The sequence below is a fragment of the Microcaecilia unicolor genome, chromosome 3, assembly GCF_901765095.1.
Source record: "Microcaecilia unicolor chromosome 3, aMicUni1.1, whole genome shotgun sequence".
Lineage (NCBI taxonomy): Eukaryota > Metazoa > Chordata > Amphibia > Gymnophiona > Siphonopidae > Microcaecilia > Microcaecilia unicolor.
This window is the reverse complement of record NC_044033.1, coordinates 162163875-162179412: the sequence shown is the minus strand read 5'-3', so window position 1 is coordinate 162179412 and position 15538 is coordinate 162163875. Positions and strand designations below refer to the sequence as shown.

General features: G+C 44.6%; 1 protein-coding gene across 1 annotated transcript in view; it reads left to right on the top strand.

The window, feature by feature from the left end:
• Positions 1-15538, top strand: part of PTPRK (protein tyrosine phosphatase receptor type K) — a 919308-nt gene that overhangs the window by 373057 nt on the left and 530713 nt on the right. The window contains 1 exon segment of the mRNA XM_030196529.1: positions 11860-11975. Coding sequence (XP_030052389.1) covers positions 11860-11975 — 116 coding nt within the window.

Here is a 15538-nt window from a genome sequence, read left to right as displayed (position 1 = left end):
AAATCTGGCATATGTGATATTGTCTTGTTTATAAGATTTTTTTTTTTTTGGGTGGGGAGGGGGAAGGGATTTGTGGATATTTGTTTCTCTTGTTTGATTTGTCTGCTTAATAAAAATAAATTTATTTTAAAAAATATAATGGGCCAAAGAAATGAACTTTTGGATCCGTAGGGGCATAAATGTTTAATATCAGTTCTGTCATCAATTCTTCATGTGACATAAACCCGCCTTACCTCCTTATCTTGACCCATATCATATAACAGGAAGGGGAGTGACTTTATCAATATCATTACCTCCCCCCTCCTTTTAGAAGCACTGGAGAACAAAACACCACACACCAACCCCCTGCCTTTATTTTTCTTCCTCTTCATAGGTACATTTAGTTTCCTGCAAAAGAACAATATCAGTATGGGCCTCTCTAAGGTGTTTCAGTATTTTCTTTCTTTTTTTTTTTATTGGGCCATTGATGCTACTGACATTCCACTTGGCCACTTTAATCCCTTCCATGTCAGCTAAAATATAAACTTTTCATAGACCCCCCCTCCCCCCCCCAACCATCACATATATTAGATGTGTCTCCACCTCACTCTCTTCCATGCCCTGGTTCACACTTTCCACTATCCCCATACCATTATTAACCTTTCAACAGCTAAATCTCCTGAAAATATGGGGATGTTATACTGTTAAACCCCCCTTGGACATACATCCCCAACTTTCCCAACATCCATACTACCCTTAGACTCCCTATAGCTCCTCACCCGAGACCTTGTCTTCACCTCCTTCCACCTCCCCTTGTCATACCTCTCATAGCTATCCATTTTGCCAAGCTCCAAGCACCTCCATTCATACTACCAATCACTAATACCACATAAGATTTAAATAAACATCCCCCCTCCCCAACCCCCAGTAATGGATTAATTACTACCTTCCTACGTTTCAAGTCCCCCCTCCCCCCCCCCCCCCAAAATAAAACACAAGTCAGGTTAAATGACCCAGCAGTTCCTGGGAGTATAGAACTATCTACCACCATCCCCTCTCATGAGTTTTTATGGCCACTGTTTCCAATAACCTCCAGAGGAACCACTACAGACTATTCTTCTTCCTCTGAGGACTTACTCTCGCTGGAGGAAGCAGAAACTTGAGAGGGAGCCACTTTGACTGTTCTGACATTCGAATTTGGAACTCCAACCCCTGTCTCCGAGTGATCATTTTTCACCAGTTCAGATCATCGCTTTGATTTAGCAGGTTTTTTTCATGCGCAGCACAGCCGCTGATAACTGCCCTTTCCCCATACCCAGCTTTGGCTTTAAGGTCCCTGTACCCTCAGCAGCAGTCATGGGATGTGTGCTTGCAGAGAGTGACTGGAGGGAAAGCCTTGGCTTTATCTGGAGAGTTGATAGTGTCTCTTGTCTCCATAGTTAACTACCAGCAGTGCTGAAAACCAAAATCCCGCCTGGAGCCCTTTCGCCAAAAATAACTTCTTGTATAGTCACATTCTTTCCACTTCCGCACAGTGGAAAGACTCAGGTCTGGGAAAATTTGCAGTTTAATATCACATCTTGTCGCATCCTGCCTGCCACAACATTTGTTCCATTTCTTGGAAATGCAGAAGCTTGACCACCATAGCTCTTGGAGGCATCAAAGAGGCTGGTTTAGGTGTGTAAGCTTTCTATGGGCCTTCATGATTTTGTATGGAGGGAATGCTATTGTTGAGGGAAGGTAGGTCTGCAACAGTCTTTGTATGCGACTAGGGCAGTCCCCTCAACCCTCCAGCAGCCCTGCAGTTCTGAAACTAGACCGCCAGCTCCCATTCTCTTGATCTTCAATTCGATCCTGTAGTTCTTCCAGCCTCTGAGATAATCATGACTTTTTTTTTTCTGTAGCCCATTCCTCCTCATTCACTTCCACCATTCCCAAGTATGTCAAGTAGCCCTCAAGCCTGTTTTCCAAGCATTCAATAACTAGAACTGTGATTTACAATTTAGCCCCTGTGGAGGAGTAGCCTAGTGGTTAGTGCAGCGGACTTTGATCCTGGGAACTGGGTTTGATTCCCACTGCAGCTCTTTGTGACTCTGGGCAAGTCACTTAACCCTCCATTGCCCCAGGTACAAAATAAGTACCTGCATAAATGTAAACTGCTTTGAATGTAGTTGCAAAATACCACAGAAAGACGGTATATCAAGTCCCATTTCCCTTTCCCTCTCGAAATTCCCATAAAATCTATGCAAAGGCCTAGTCCTACTCCACACTACTCACCAGAACTTTTATGAGGACTCCCCAAAGGTTTTTTGGTCGTAGGTCTCCGACCGCTGGCTTAACTGTCATCATTTGCCTGCTAAAGAAGGTTTTATGGTGTACATATCCTTAATGGAGGGACCCACCCATGGTTTAAGCTGTTTCAGCATTGACTCAAGCACGTTTTAGAATACCTCTGGACTGCAAGATTGGATCACAAACCGGTAAGCGAGTTGGGGGGGGGGGGGGGGGGGTAGTGGCAAGGTCAGCACACTCCTATGGGGCACACTTGTGATGTTTGCTCAGATGCGTTTAGCAGCCATGGCAGATAACTGGAAGTCCTATCTTTATAACAGTTGAAAGGAACCCATTAACAAATTTTGAGCATCCTGCCACTTCTTTAGGTATAAGACAACTTCTTCCAGCCAATTCAATATCTCATGATGATCAGGCGACCCTCAGGGGGAGGAATGCTGGCTTCGGCCTAACCCCTGGTAAGCCTTTCCTCAGCTGAGAGGTGCCCAGCTCTACCACCGGCTACCTTTCTGGTGCTGTGGAGGACTTGCAGCTCATCTGCATATCCTGCCTTCTCCGGGGTGACTCCCAGGTCCACTCCAATCCACTCAGGGCCTCTGCTCTAGGTGCTGTGCGCCTGACGGTGCAAGGGGCATTTTTCTCTTTATATTTATTTTCTCCTTATTACTGCTTATGGCTCCAGTACACTTTTTCTTCTTGGTACTGTCCCTTCCTAATTTGTTTCTCCATCTTAAACCACTGTACACTGTAGGAACACATTGTTCACCCTCTGTATTCATCATCTCACCATCTCTTTTTTTCCTCCTCCTTTTTCTCAGCTGTCAAATTTGAACGTCTCCTTCCTTCCATTCATCCATCTCCTTTCTATCTGAGCACATCTCGCCTTCGTCGCTGTCGTCGTACCTCTCCTACTCTTCTCCGTACTCTCTTACTCCTTCTCCTGCTCTCCGCTGGGGACATTAATCCCAATCCTGGTCCTCCACATCAGCTCTCATCCTATTTGTACAGGTCACACCGTGATATCTCCAATCTAATTTCTGTTCCTCTCCTCCCCACTCCTTCCCTGCCTTTCTCTTGTGCTCTGTGGAATGCCCGCTCTGTCTGTAACAAACTTTCCTACATCCATGACCTCTTTATCTCTCGTACTCTCCATCTGCTTGCCTAACTGAAACTTGGCTTTACCCTGAAGACTCTGCTTCAGTCGCAACCCTATGCCATGGAGGTTATCTTTTCTCCCATACTCCTCGCCCGGTTGGCCGCGGAGGTGGTGTCGGGTTACTACTTTCACTCTCTTGTAGATTTCAACCTCTTCTTCTACCTCAGTCTCACTGTTTTTCTTCCTTCGAAGTCCACGCCATCCGTCTATTTGCTGCCTCTCCGAGTAGCAGTCATTTATCGACAACCTGATAAGTCCCATTCTTCCTTTCTCACTGACTTTGATGCTTGGCTTTCCTTCTTTTTTGAACCTTCATCTCCTTCCTTCATTCTTGGGGATTTTAACATTCATGCTAATGATCCCTCTGACTCTTATGCTTCGCAGTTTCTTGCTTTATCATCCTCTTTCAATCTTCAACTGTGCTCCACTGCCCCCACTCACCAGAATGGCCACTGTCTTGATCTTATCCTCTCCTCAAAATGCTCACTCTCCAGTTTCTGTGCCTCAACTCTTCCCCTCTCTGACCATCATCTGATAACTTTCACACTTAAACACCCTCCTCCCCAGTCCCGTCCAATCTTAACCAATACATTTAGGAATCTTCAGGCTATTAACCCTTCTACTCTGTCCTCTGTTTCTAATCTCTTCTCCACCATTATGTTATCCAAGTCTGTCAATGAGGCTGTCTCTTCCTATAATACTATTCTCTCCTTTGCTCTGGATACTCTTGCTCCTCCCATTCCCCGTTCTGTAAAACGTACCAAACCCCAGCCTTGGCTGACCTCTAGAATCCACTCCCTACATTCCTGTGCCCACTCTGCCGAACGCCTTTGGCTGAAATCCCGTGCCCATGCTGACTTCATACATTTCAAATTCTTGCTGACCTCCTTCCAGTCTGGTCTTTTACTTGCCAAACAGGACTATTACATCCAGTTGACAAATTCTCTTGGTTCAAACTGCGACTGTTCCTGATGCCTTCAAACATGCCGTAGTCACACCACTCCTTAAAAATCCTTCATTGGACCTTACCTGTCCTTCCAACTATCGCCCTATCTCCCTCCTCCCTTTCCTATCCAAGATACTTGAACGTGCTGTTCACCGCCGTTGCCTTGATTTTCTTTCATCTCAAGCTATTCTTGATCCACTTCAATCTGGCTTTTACCTCCTTCATTCAACTGAAACAGTGCTTGCTAAAGTCTCCAATGATCTGTTCCTGGCCAGATCCAAAGGTCTCTATTCTATACTCATCCTTCTCGATCTATCTGCTGCTTTTGACACTGTTGATCACAGCCTACTCCCTGATACGCTGTCCTCACTTGGATTTCAGTGCTCCGTTCTTTCCTGGTTTTCTTCTTATCTCTCCCAGCGTACCTTTAGCGTATACTCTTGTGGATCCTCCTCTACTTCTATCCCACTGTCAGCTGGTGTACTTCAGGGATCTGTCCTGGGACCTCTTCTTTTCTCCATCTATACTTCTTCCCTTGGTACTCTGATCTCATCCCATGGTTTTCAGTATCATCTTTATGCTGATGACTCCCAGATCTACCTCTCCACACCAGAAATCTCAGCAGAAATCCAGGCCAAAGTATTAGCCTGCCTGTCTGACATTGCTGCTTGGATGTCTCAGCGCCATCTTGAAACTAAACATGACCAAGACTGAGCTTCTCATCTTTCCCCCTAAACCAATCTCTCCTCCTCCCCCATTCTCTATTTCTGTGGATAACACTCTCATCCTTCCTGTCTCATCAGCTCGTAACCTTGGGGTCATCTTTGACTCCTCCCTCTCCTTCTCTGCATGTATTCAACAGGCTGCTAAAACCTGTCTCTTCTTTCTCTATAATATCAGCAAAATTCACCCTTTCCTTTCTGAGCACACTACCAGAACCCTCATCCACACTCTTATCACCTCTCACTTAGACTATTGCAACTTGCTTCTTACAGGTCTCTCACTTAGGCATCTCTCTCCTCTTCAATCTGTTCAAAATTCTGCTGCACGACTAATATTCCGCCAGTGTCGTTAGGCTCATATTAGCCCTCTCCTTAAGTCACTTCACTGGCTTCCTATCCGTTTCCGCATACAGTTCAAACTCCTCTTATTGACCTATAAGTGCATTCACTCTGCAGCTCCTCAGTACCTCTCCACTCTCATCTCTCCCTACATTCCTCCTCAGGAACTCCGTTCACTGGGTAAATCTCTCTTATCTGCACCCTTCTCCTCCACTGCTAACTCCAGTCTCCGTTCCTTTTATCTTGCTGCACCATATGCCTAGAATAGACTTCCTCAGCCGGTACGTCAAGCTCCATCTCTGGCCATCTTCAAATCTAAGCTAAAAGCCCACCTTTTTGATGCTGCTTTTCAGTGGCGTAGCCACAGATGGGCCTGGGTGGGCCGGGGCCCATCCATTTAGGGCTCAGGCCCACCCAACAGCAGCACATATTTAGTGCTATCTAATGGGGATCCCAAGCTTCGCCAGCTGAAGACCTCCCCTTGATGGTACTGAGAGCACTGCTTTCCACTTCAGCAGTCTAAGCTTCCTAAACTGCTGATACTGGCCTCATCGCATTGGGGGGGGGGGGGGGGGGGGGGGGGGAGGAGGAGAACACTTGGTGCCCACCCACTTCTTGACTAGGTCCACCCAAAATCTGCTGTCTGGCTACGCCCCTGCTGCTTTTAACTCCTAACCCTTATTCACTTTGTTCAGAACCCTTATTTTATCATCCTCACTTTAATATTCCCTTATCTCTTGTTTGTTCTGTCTGTCTGTCCTAATTAGATTGTAAGCTCTGTCGAGCAGAGACTGTCTCTTCATGTTCAAGTGTACAGCGCTGCATATGTCTAGTAGCGCTTTAGAAATAAGTAGTAGTAGTAGTACTCATGACTACCAATTATGCACTTATATATAGGAATATGTTTAAAGTACGCCAACAGCTACGTTCTGCTAAAATAGCCAGTGTTTTCCCTTTAAACTATTTAGCGTGGGACTGGGTGGGACATGGGAGAGATTGGGCAAGAGTATATTCTGCAGTTGGTGCATTGTAAGTCGCACATACTGTCAAGTGTGCAGTTGCTGTCTGTGCATTTAGGTGCATCTGTGCTAATTGTTTTTAACATTAACATGTGGTAGGGACTTGTCTGTGGAGAAACAGCAGGGTGGAATGCAGGGCACACTCCCAACAGTTACCACACTGCCTTTGCGCTTACCCTGTGATAACTTCGGCTGTTACCCTGCAGATACCTACAACACTTAAGTAAAAGGACCCCATAGTATGTTGATAATTTTATATTACCTTTCTAACAGTTTTCTTAACTGTAATATGAATGAGTCTTGTCTAAGCAGCAGTTGCCTGTATCAGTAAAGTGCAAGAATTCTTCAATGTCTCTCCAATCAGGAGTGTAAAACGGCTTACCCCCTTAATTAAGATGCATTATGATTGATATTTTAAGTTTGTTAGTTTATTGCAATCAGGGCTGTTCTGTAGTGGTATCTTAATGAGGATGTGAACATGTCTGCAGTTATTTATAGCGCCTTTCAACACATCTGAAAAGCACTTATGCAGTGATTCAGTCCTGTCTGGCAGCATGCTAAGTTTTTTTTTTTGTTCAAGTGGACTAGTCAGATTCATGTGAGCAGCCATGAAGTGGAGGAATAGCCTAATGGTTAGAGCAGTGGACTGAGAACCAGGAAAGCCCAGTCCAAATCCTTCTGCTGCTCCTTGTGACCTTGGACAAGTCACTGAATTTTTCATTGCTTCAGGTACTTAAATTGTGAGCTCTCCAGGGACAGAAAAATACTTATTGTATCTAAATTTAACTCACTTGGGCTACAACTGAAAAAAAGTGTGAACCAAATCTTAACAAACAAAATAAATTTATCCTACTATGATTCACCAGAACCTAGTTGGTGACTTTCTCCGGATATGCACACCTTCACTAATAGAATGTTAATGCCTTCCTACACTGTGTTGTGTTATACAAAAGTGAAACGCTGAGAAATGCTGTCAAATTCATCCATAGGTATGACTTTTTTTTCCCCCCTATACAGCAGAAGTCCAAAAATCTGGATGCCAGATATCCAGACCTCCCAAGAATCCACACCCCTAAAAATTATGGTGTCTGGACCACCCAAGAATCCAGACTACACCTTCTCCCTCCCTCCCTCCAACCAACCACTGTCCGGCATATCTCCCTCCGCTCCCGGCTCTGCCCGTGGTGTGCCCTCACCCCCCCCCCCCAGTGTACAGTACAGGTACTGTACCTTTTCAGAAGTCTTCCGTGCTGCGGTGCCAGTAGCAGCCTTATTTATAGGCTGTCTCCGGCCTGCACTGGACCCTCTGATCTGTCCCCACTCCTTGTGATTGTTTTTGAAATGACACTTTTTGTGATCCCTATGATGAAGTCATGTTCCGCAGTTTGTGAAACTAACAAGAGAATTCCTGTTCTTTTCCCTTCTCATGGAGTTCAACCACCAGAGATGTAAAGTGCCAATTTTTAGTAGCAATTTCCTACTTAGCATAAATGTAGTAATAAAAACAGCAGTGAAACAGAGTGAATAATTACACATAACCTATTTTGTTTTTGTTTTTTTGGCCGAGTGTTGCAAGGTGAGTACTGAAAAGGTGATGTGCCCTGGCATGCTCTTTCCAGTGAGTGGATGTAAGTGTATCAAAGTGGTATAAAATCATAACTTTCATAGACAATTTTGGACAGTCTCTCTGAATTATGTACCTTGTCTTGGTGATAGGTTACAGGGGAGGGAATGTAAGAGAAATAGCATACAAAGGAGGTAGTGCATGCAAATTTATCTTCATTGTTTCTATTCTGAAAACCTGACTGGTTGAGTGTGTCCGGAGTGTTGAGAACCCCTATGTAGACTATAGTTAGGGAAAGCTAAACTGGGTATTTTTAAAATCATGGCTTCCCTTGACTTATTTAAAACCTCATTTCTTTTTTTCCCCCTCATGCCTGTCTTAACTAGATTGTTAATGCAGCTTAGAAGTACAGGCTACAACCCTAGGCAGACAGAAGATGGTCCCTGCTCCGTGAAGCACACAATTTGTGGTTTTCAGACAGTCAGCTTTTATAGTGCATATCTTTCCACCCTCCCCCTCACCCCAAATAGCTTTGAAAAGTGTCCTTGTGAAGGATGTGTTTATAATCTAGGCACCCACATTTACGTGGTTCTTGTGTGCATAAATGTCTAGAGTGCTTTCACTTTCAAGGGTAACTCTATTGTTTGTAAATGCACAGGGTGTATACCTGGGCGGGGCTTCCACTTACACACTTAACTTATGGAATACTGCTGCATTTATATGTCTAGAAAGATTAGGTTCCCTAATACCTAGGTTACAGTAGTATTCTATAATAAAACCCGGGCGCTCGGGTACTGTGAGAATAAACTCCTCCTCAGGGTGCCTAAATGGAGGCGCCCAGTTATAGAATTGCCTCCTTAGTGTCTAAATCTCAAATGCATGCAGCCCAAGGTTAATCATGCATTTATAACGGCTTCTGTTCCCTTAGGTGGTTTACAGATACTGCCATAAAACTTTAAAGCCACAGTCTGAGTTCTGGACTAAAAATAGGACTAGATTAGACTGGAGGAGGTTGGGCCAGCTTAACTGTTATGCCAGTGGCGTAGCCACAGGTGGGCCTGGGTGGGCCAGGGCCCACCCATTTAGGGCTCAGGCCCACCCAACAGTAGCACACGTTTAGCGGTAGCTGGTGAGGATCCTAAGCTCGGCAGCCTGAAGACTTCCCCCTGATGGTAACGAAAACGCTACTCTCCACAATACTGGCACCTGATCATGCTCATTTTTCAGCGCATGCCTGCTGCAGACTGCCAAGGTGGAAGGAAGTGTTTTCCCACCAGCTGAGATATTTTTTTTGGTGCTGGGTGGGGGGGGGGGGGGGGGGGGGGGAGAACACTTGGTGCCCACCCACTTCTTGCCTAGGCCTGCCCAAAATCTGTTGTCTGGCTACGCCCCTGTGTTAAGCAGACTTTTTCTCTCACCTGGGGTGGACACTTCTGTGGGGTGACAAAAGGCAGCTGCAGTAAAAGGAAATCTATGGGTCCTGAGAGTCACAGAAACTCCATGCCAGCAGTGTGTACTGTTATCTGCGGGGAGGGTAGGCAGTTTTCAGATAGTCCATTTACCCAGATAAGAGCCCTTTTACCAAGGTAAATTGCTCACACATGGCACCTCCACCCTCACCCACAGACAAAGTTTAATATTCAAAAATACGATACCTGATTATTTGGAAAAATGCAGTCAGTAGTGCAGAGATCTTGGACATGTATTCACATACCATGTCACCATTTAAGTCACTGTAAACTAAAGCTATCAGCTTAGAATGGGGGAGGAGGTGTAGACATGGGTATTCAGGGATGGGGCTTTGTTACACAGAGAATGGTGAGATGCAGAGTTGGCTGAATAATTTATCTGTGTATGTGTTTGCACCAAATAACAGATATAACCTCAAACAGAGAGCTTAGTGGCAGAGGCATAGCTAGGCGGGTCGCCAGGGGAGCGGCTGCTCCCCCAAATGGACTTCTGATGGTGCCAATGCCTATTTTTCACACAATCTGTTGCGTTTAAAATACGTGCTTGCGCCGTCAGCAGTCCGCTCTCTGCTCCCACTGCGCCCTCAACCTAGCTACACTTCTGCTTAGTGGTTCAAATGTACTTGGTTGACTAGCTGCTGGATATTGAGCCTTCAATAATGATGTCCTTTTTTACTGAATTGTTCCAGGAGGGGTGGTGGTTAATTGAAACAAGATGTATTTATTTAATTATCTAAATATCAGGGGGAAGAGCCTAGGGGGCCTTAGAGGTTGACACAGAAAGCCATGCGGTAGAGCCACACATAATGGCTGAGTGTGTGGCTTCTGCTGTGAGATTAGTGACATAATGTTGCAGACACTTGCTATGGTCACAACCCCCCCCTCCAAAAAAAACAAAAACTGGCAGTAAGCCTCAAACTGGTATTAAATCCTTTTGATAACCTTTCTGTGCTGCCTCAGACCTGGCAGTGAAATTCTTGTATTGCGCCTGCATAAAATCCCCTGTTTGCTTCTGTGCATTGTGGCTGAATACATAATGGCCTAATTGCCATGCATTTTAATATGCCGTGTTCTTATGGGTCCCATGTGAATTAACTCCTATGCTGAACCGCTTTCCTGGATTCTGCACCCATTAACATGCATGTACATCTCATAGCAATTTTTTCTGCATCTGCCCCAGAAAGTTTAAATGGGATGTTTGTGGGAGGGGCAGTGTGAAGTTTGGGGCGCCTAATACTCTTGTCCTGGTGGGGTGGTGGGGGACTGGTTAAAATGTGTGTAGGAAGGAGGTGGTGGTGTGCGGTTCATGGTAATTGCAAGTGAAGCAATTACCCGGGTGGGGTATTGCATTTGTATCCCACATTCCCCCACCTATTTGCAGGCTCAATGCATTGTAGCCTTATACATGCCAGTTTAGATAAGTGAAAGCCCAGTGGAATGAAGGAAAGCTACTTTGTTTTCCTTGTTGAAAGGTGGTATTAGCAAGTACAAGCATTAATATACTGTGTCTTGTGGACAAGAAAACACTGCTATTCTTGTCTCACTTGAGAGAAGTTTAGATCATGCTATCAGAATCTTACAAAAATGGCATAAATGATATGTGGGGGCCCAATGTTCAAAGGTGTTTAATGAGAAGGAGAAGCTTCTGCCTGGTTAACCCTGCTAAGCTGACCCACTAAGCTTATCTGGGTGGTGCTGTTGAATATCACTGCTAACCTGCCATTCCTTAACTATGTTGGGGATGGACCAGGAGTGGAGTTTGGGCAGAGCCACATCTTAGATTCTTAGCGGTGATATTTGGTCCACTAACTGGCCAAGTAAAGCGCATAAGGTGAAGACAGCAAAAAGTCTGTCCTAACTTTATGCACCGAGTTAAAACTGGGGGTTGGTCTGAATATCGGCCAGTGTGAGGTCAGTGCACATACTTAGATGTTCATTGCTGGAATCCATTCATGCCCCATGGGCTGATTATCAACTCCTGTTTTTTTTTTCTTTTTGATTAACTTGTATCAATCGATGCATAGTAAATTCATCAGCTAGGTAACTGAACAGTGTTCATACTGTGGTTGTATATGTAATATTTGGGTTTTTTTTTTATACTTTGATTTATAAATGTATTTTACATCTTGTGTATTCCTGAAGTTTTGCCATTTGGGAGGAGAATATAAAATGGTGGCTGTGTGGTGTGAGGAGGTTGGGAGCACAGTGGTGGCTTTTTTTGACCTAAGATGGAACAAAACTTTTTTTTTTCTCTTCTGTTAAGATACTGTTCTAGTAGCTGATTGTCATGTTGTTTTTTTTTTAATCCTTTGAGAGAAAATGATTTTTTTTTAGTGGGCATTGCTTGTAATATTAGTTTTTCCATTTTGATAGATAAATCTCCGCATTTTCTGAGGCTGGGAGACGTGGAGGTCAATGCTGGGCAAAATGCGACATTTCAGTGTATCGCTACAGGGAGGGATGCAGTAAATAACAAGCTGTGGCTGCAGGTAAGGCATTTTTATCCATAACTACATAGCTGCAGGACAAAACTTCAGTACAGTCTAAAAATAATAAATCGTTCTTTGCTTTTATTTTTCTTTCCTTTGGTGTCTTAGGTTTGAGTGCTCTGATTATAGCAGGTGAATTTGCTGTGCCTAGTTTATAATCAGTTAAATTCTGCTTGTGTACGTTGTTTTAAGGTTGAATGTTGTGCTCATGCTTGAGCGTGTAAGTGAACAGTACCTTATTTAAGCTGTTCTGGCTGTGCCGATAAACATTAATATCATTCTGTTTTTATTTTGTTTATATTGCTGGCTCTATTAATAGTCGGTATGTTGAGACTTCCTGTAGATTTATTGAGGGCTGCCAAAACATGCTATCAGCTTTTCTGAAGTTAGTGCTTCATCATTCTAGGAACAGACTAAGGGACAAAAAAACAAAACAAACAAACCCTTTATCCATAGTAATGAAGCATAGTTTTAACCTCCATAGTAATCAGACAGATTTGCTAGACATGCCACAGTGTGTTAAAATAAAAAATCCCAGAACAACAAACACCACAGCTTCACTAACCTCAGACAACCTGATGGCATGCTTTGGCAGCACTCAACAAATCTACAGGAAGTCTCAGCATACCGACTATTAAGAGTCAGCAATATGTACAAAATAAAAATAGAATGATGATGCTTTGATTTGAGTAACCAGCTTTCAGAGAGTAGTTTGGTAAAAACTAATCTAAGGATTATTATTGGACTCCAGGAAGGCTGCTGTTCTGTTAGGTCTCTGGTCATTTGGGCCAAATAGATTGAGTGCAAAATGATAGTTTATAAAATAGAAGTGACTGACAGACAAGAATAGGATCTCTGTTAGTTGCCAACTGACCAATGTTCATCTGGCTGTCCAGTTTTTCAGTGGCCAGGCCTGCTGCCACAGACCCTAAAACTGGTTCTTCGAAAGTGTGGGTTTTTATCTTACACTCCCTGCTTCCCCCTCTCTTCCATTTTTCCCCGCCTGCGGTCCGGCATCTTTCTCTCCCCTCCAGTCTCTGCCACCCCACTGACAATCCAGCATCTCCCCATGATCATAACTAGCACCCCTGTTTTCAGTCTTAGCTGGGTCTGCGCTGCCAGCCCTCTTTAATCTTGCCTTCACTTCAGCCAGCAGTGAACAGTGATCAACATATACATCTTGTGTCTGGCTCAGCCCTGCCAGAGCAACTTCGTGCTTTGCATAGACAGGGTACAGCGGAGGAAAGACTTTGTCTGGGCCATGGCTAGCTGCATGAGTGACCTTAGAATGAGAACTGAAGTTAATAATGAAATACATTGGGCAGGGGAAGTAGGCAGAGGGAACTGAGGGGGGGGGGGGAAGCTGGATCATTGGCAGGGAGGAGGAGGAGTGAGGGAGAAACTGGACCTGGCGGAGGTGAGGGAGAGAGAGAGACAGAGATGTTGGACCATGGGGGTGGGGAGGATAAAACTGGGACAAGAGAGGGAGACTTGATGCTGGAGGGTCCAGGAAGAAAAAGGAAAATGGAGATGAAGGGAAGAGATGAGATGAGGATTCTGGACATGAAGTAGGGGAAATACTGATTATGTAGAGAAGTGGCGAGAGAGGGGGGAGATGCATGCTGACTGTGGGGAAGGGGGATAGAAAGGGGGAGATCCTTAATATGGAGAGAAAGCTGCATTGCAGGAGGGAAGAAGCAAGGAGATGGCTAGGTTGCAAATGTGGGGACAATTGAGGAGAGAGGGAAGTTGTTAGGCTACAAGGATGGAGGATGGAGAGAAGAAAAAGGAGATGCTGGGCTACAAAGGTGGAGAGAGGGAGGGGAAATGCTGGACATGATGGAACCAGGTAGAAGAAGCCATGTTGGGGGGGGGGGGGGGGGGGCTGTCGAAAAGGTGAGAGGAAGATGGTGAAATTTGGTAATGGGAAGTGGGTGGTAGAAGGGAAAAGGGGGCTGGAGAAAGAGCAAGACAAGTAGAAATCAACATGTATATACTGGAAGAGAGGAGGGAGAGAGGAGACATGATAGAAACGTTTAAATATCTCAAGGGCATTTATGTACAGGAAGAGAGCCTTTTTCAAATGAAGGAGAGCTCTGGAATGAGGGAGCATACGACAAAGTTGAGAGGGAATAGGCTTAGGAGCAACCTGAGGAAGTATTTCACAGAAAGGGTGGTGGAGGCGTGTAATGGCCTCCCGGTGGAGGTGGTGGAGTCGAGGGCTGTTCCAGAGTTTAAAAAGGCATGGGATAAGCATGTGGGATCGCTTAGGAACAGGAAGAATTAGGGGTTACAGAGGATGGGCAGACTGGATGGATCATATGGCCTTTATCTGCCATCATGTTTCTATGTTTCTAAATGGCAGAACTAGGGACTAAGAGGGAGGAGATGGAAAGTTGATGATAGGTAAGTGAAAAGTAAAAAGGAGGTGGAGAATTGAAGAGTGAGAGCGGGTGAAATTTGGAGAGAAAAGGTAGTAAAGGAGGAAAGCTAAAAGAGGAATTAATATGTGAGAACATATGTGACAGAAGAATACAAGAAGAGGAAGGAGGGGGGGGGGACAAGCGGACAGCAGCCACTGGAAAGAGTTAGCAAAAGAGAGAAACTGGGACCAACGTCTCGAAAAATAAAATGCCTCGATTACAAAGGTAGAAAAAGTGGTTTTATTTTGAATTTAACTGGAATATGTTATCTTTAGGAGACATACATTGTGACTCTCTCTGTATTTTGTTTAGTACAAAAGGAAATGCATATCTGTTGTTTTTTTTCCCAGTGTTGTGGTACATGCTGAGTTTGACTAGGGGTTCCCAGTTCAGTTTTTTGTTTGTAATTTGTGATCCTTTGTTCTGTATTTGGTGAGGGTTAGTCTGTGTTTTGCATGTGACTGAGTTGAGGTATTCTGTTTGCATATAGTTTCTGTGTAGAACTCTATAGCAGTCCCACTTGTTCTGTTTTACCAGTGGTACGTGTATTGTGTTCTAGGGCCCAGTATAATAATCGTAGTGCTGCATATTCATAAAGAGGATTTGTGCTGTTTAAATAATAGAAATTTAGCACATCTATCGTATGGCAGGTTTTCCCACATGTATTGAGTTAGGATTTTCTTTTCAGGTTACTTTTTTTTTTTTTTTTTTACATGCTCAGTCTCACCAGTCCCGCCCTCAGAAGTCCCAGTCAGTGCCCCAGTTGAGGCAAGGGACAAGCTTTTGACTGGCTACAGGAGAGCTTAGCCACACTCAAGTAATCGTGCCAGATGGTTTACCGGTTGGGGGGGGGGGGGGCTGAATTTTTACAAACACAGGTGGCCCCTTGTAATCTCAGAACTGTGGGTTCTTCAAATAGTTTGTCTCAGATACTCCCTGCATTGGCATCAGATGCCTCTTTTATGTTCAGAAGGGCCATCTCTAAGGGAACCTTTGGAGGAGGGTGAACTATTGCTCTGGTTGTTTCACAGGGAGGAATTAGGCTCCATGATCTCGGAAGCTCTGGCAGCACTCTCTTGAGGAACCCTCAGTTGCACCGGCAGGTGGTCAGTCCTCGGATCTTATTTAGGGCCTTAGGGT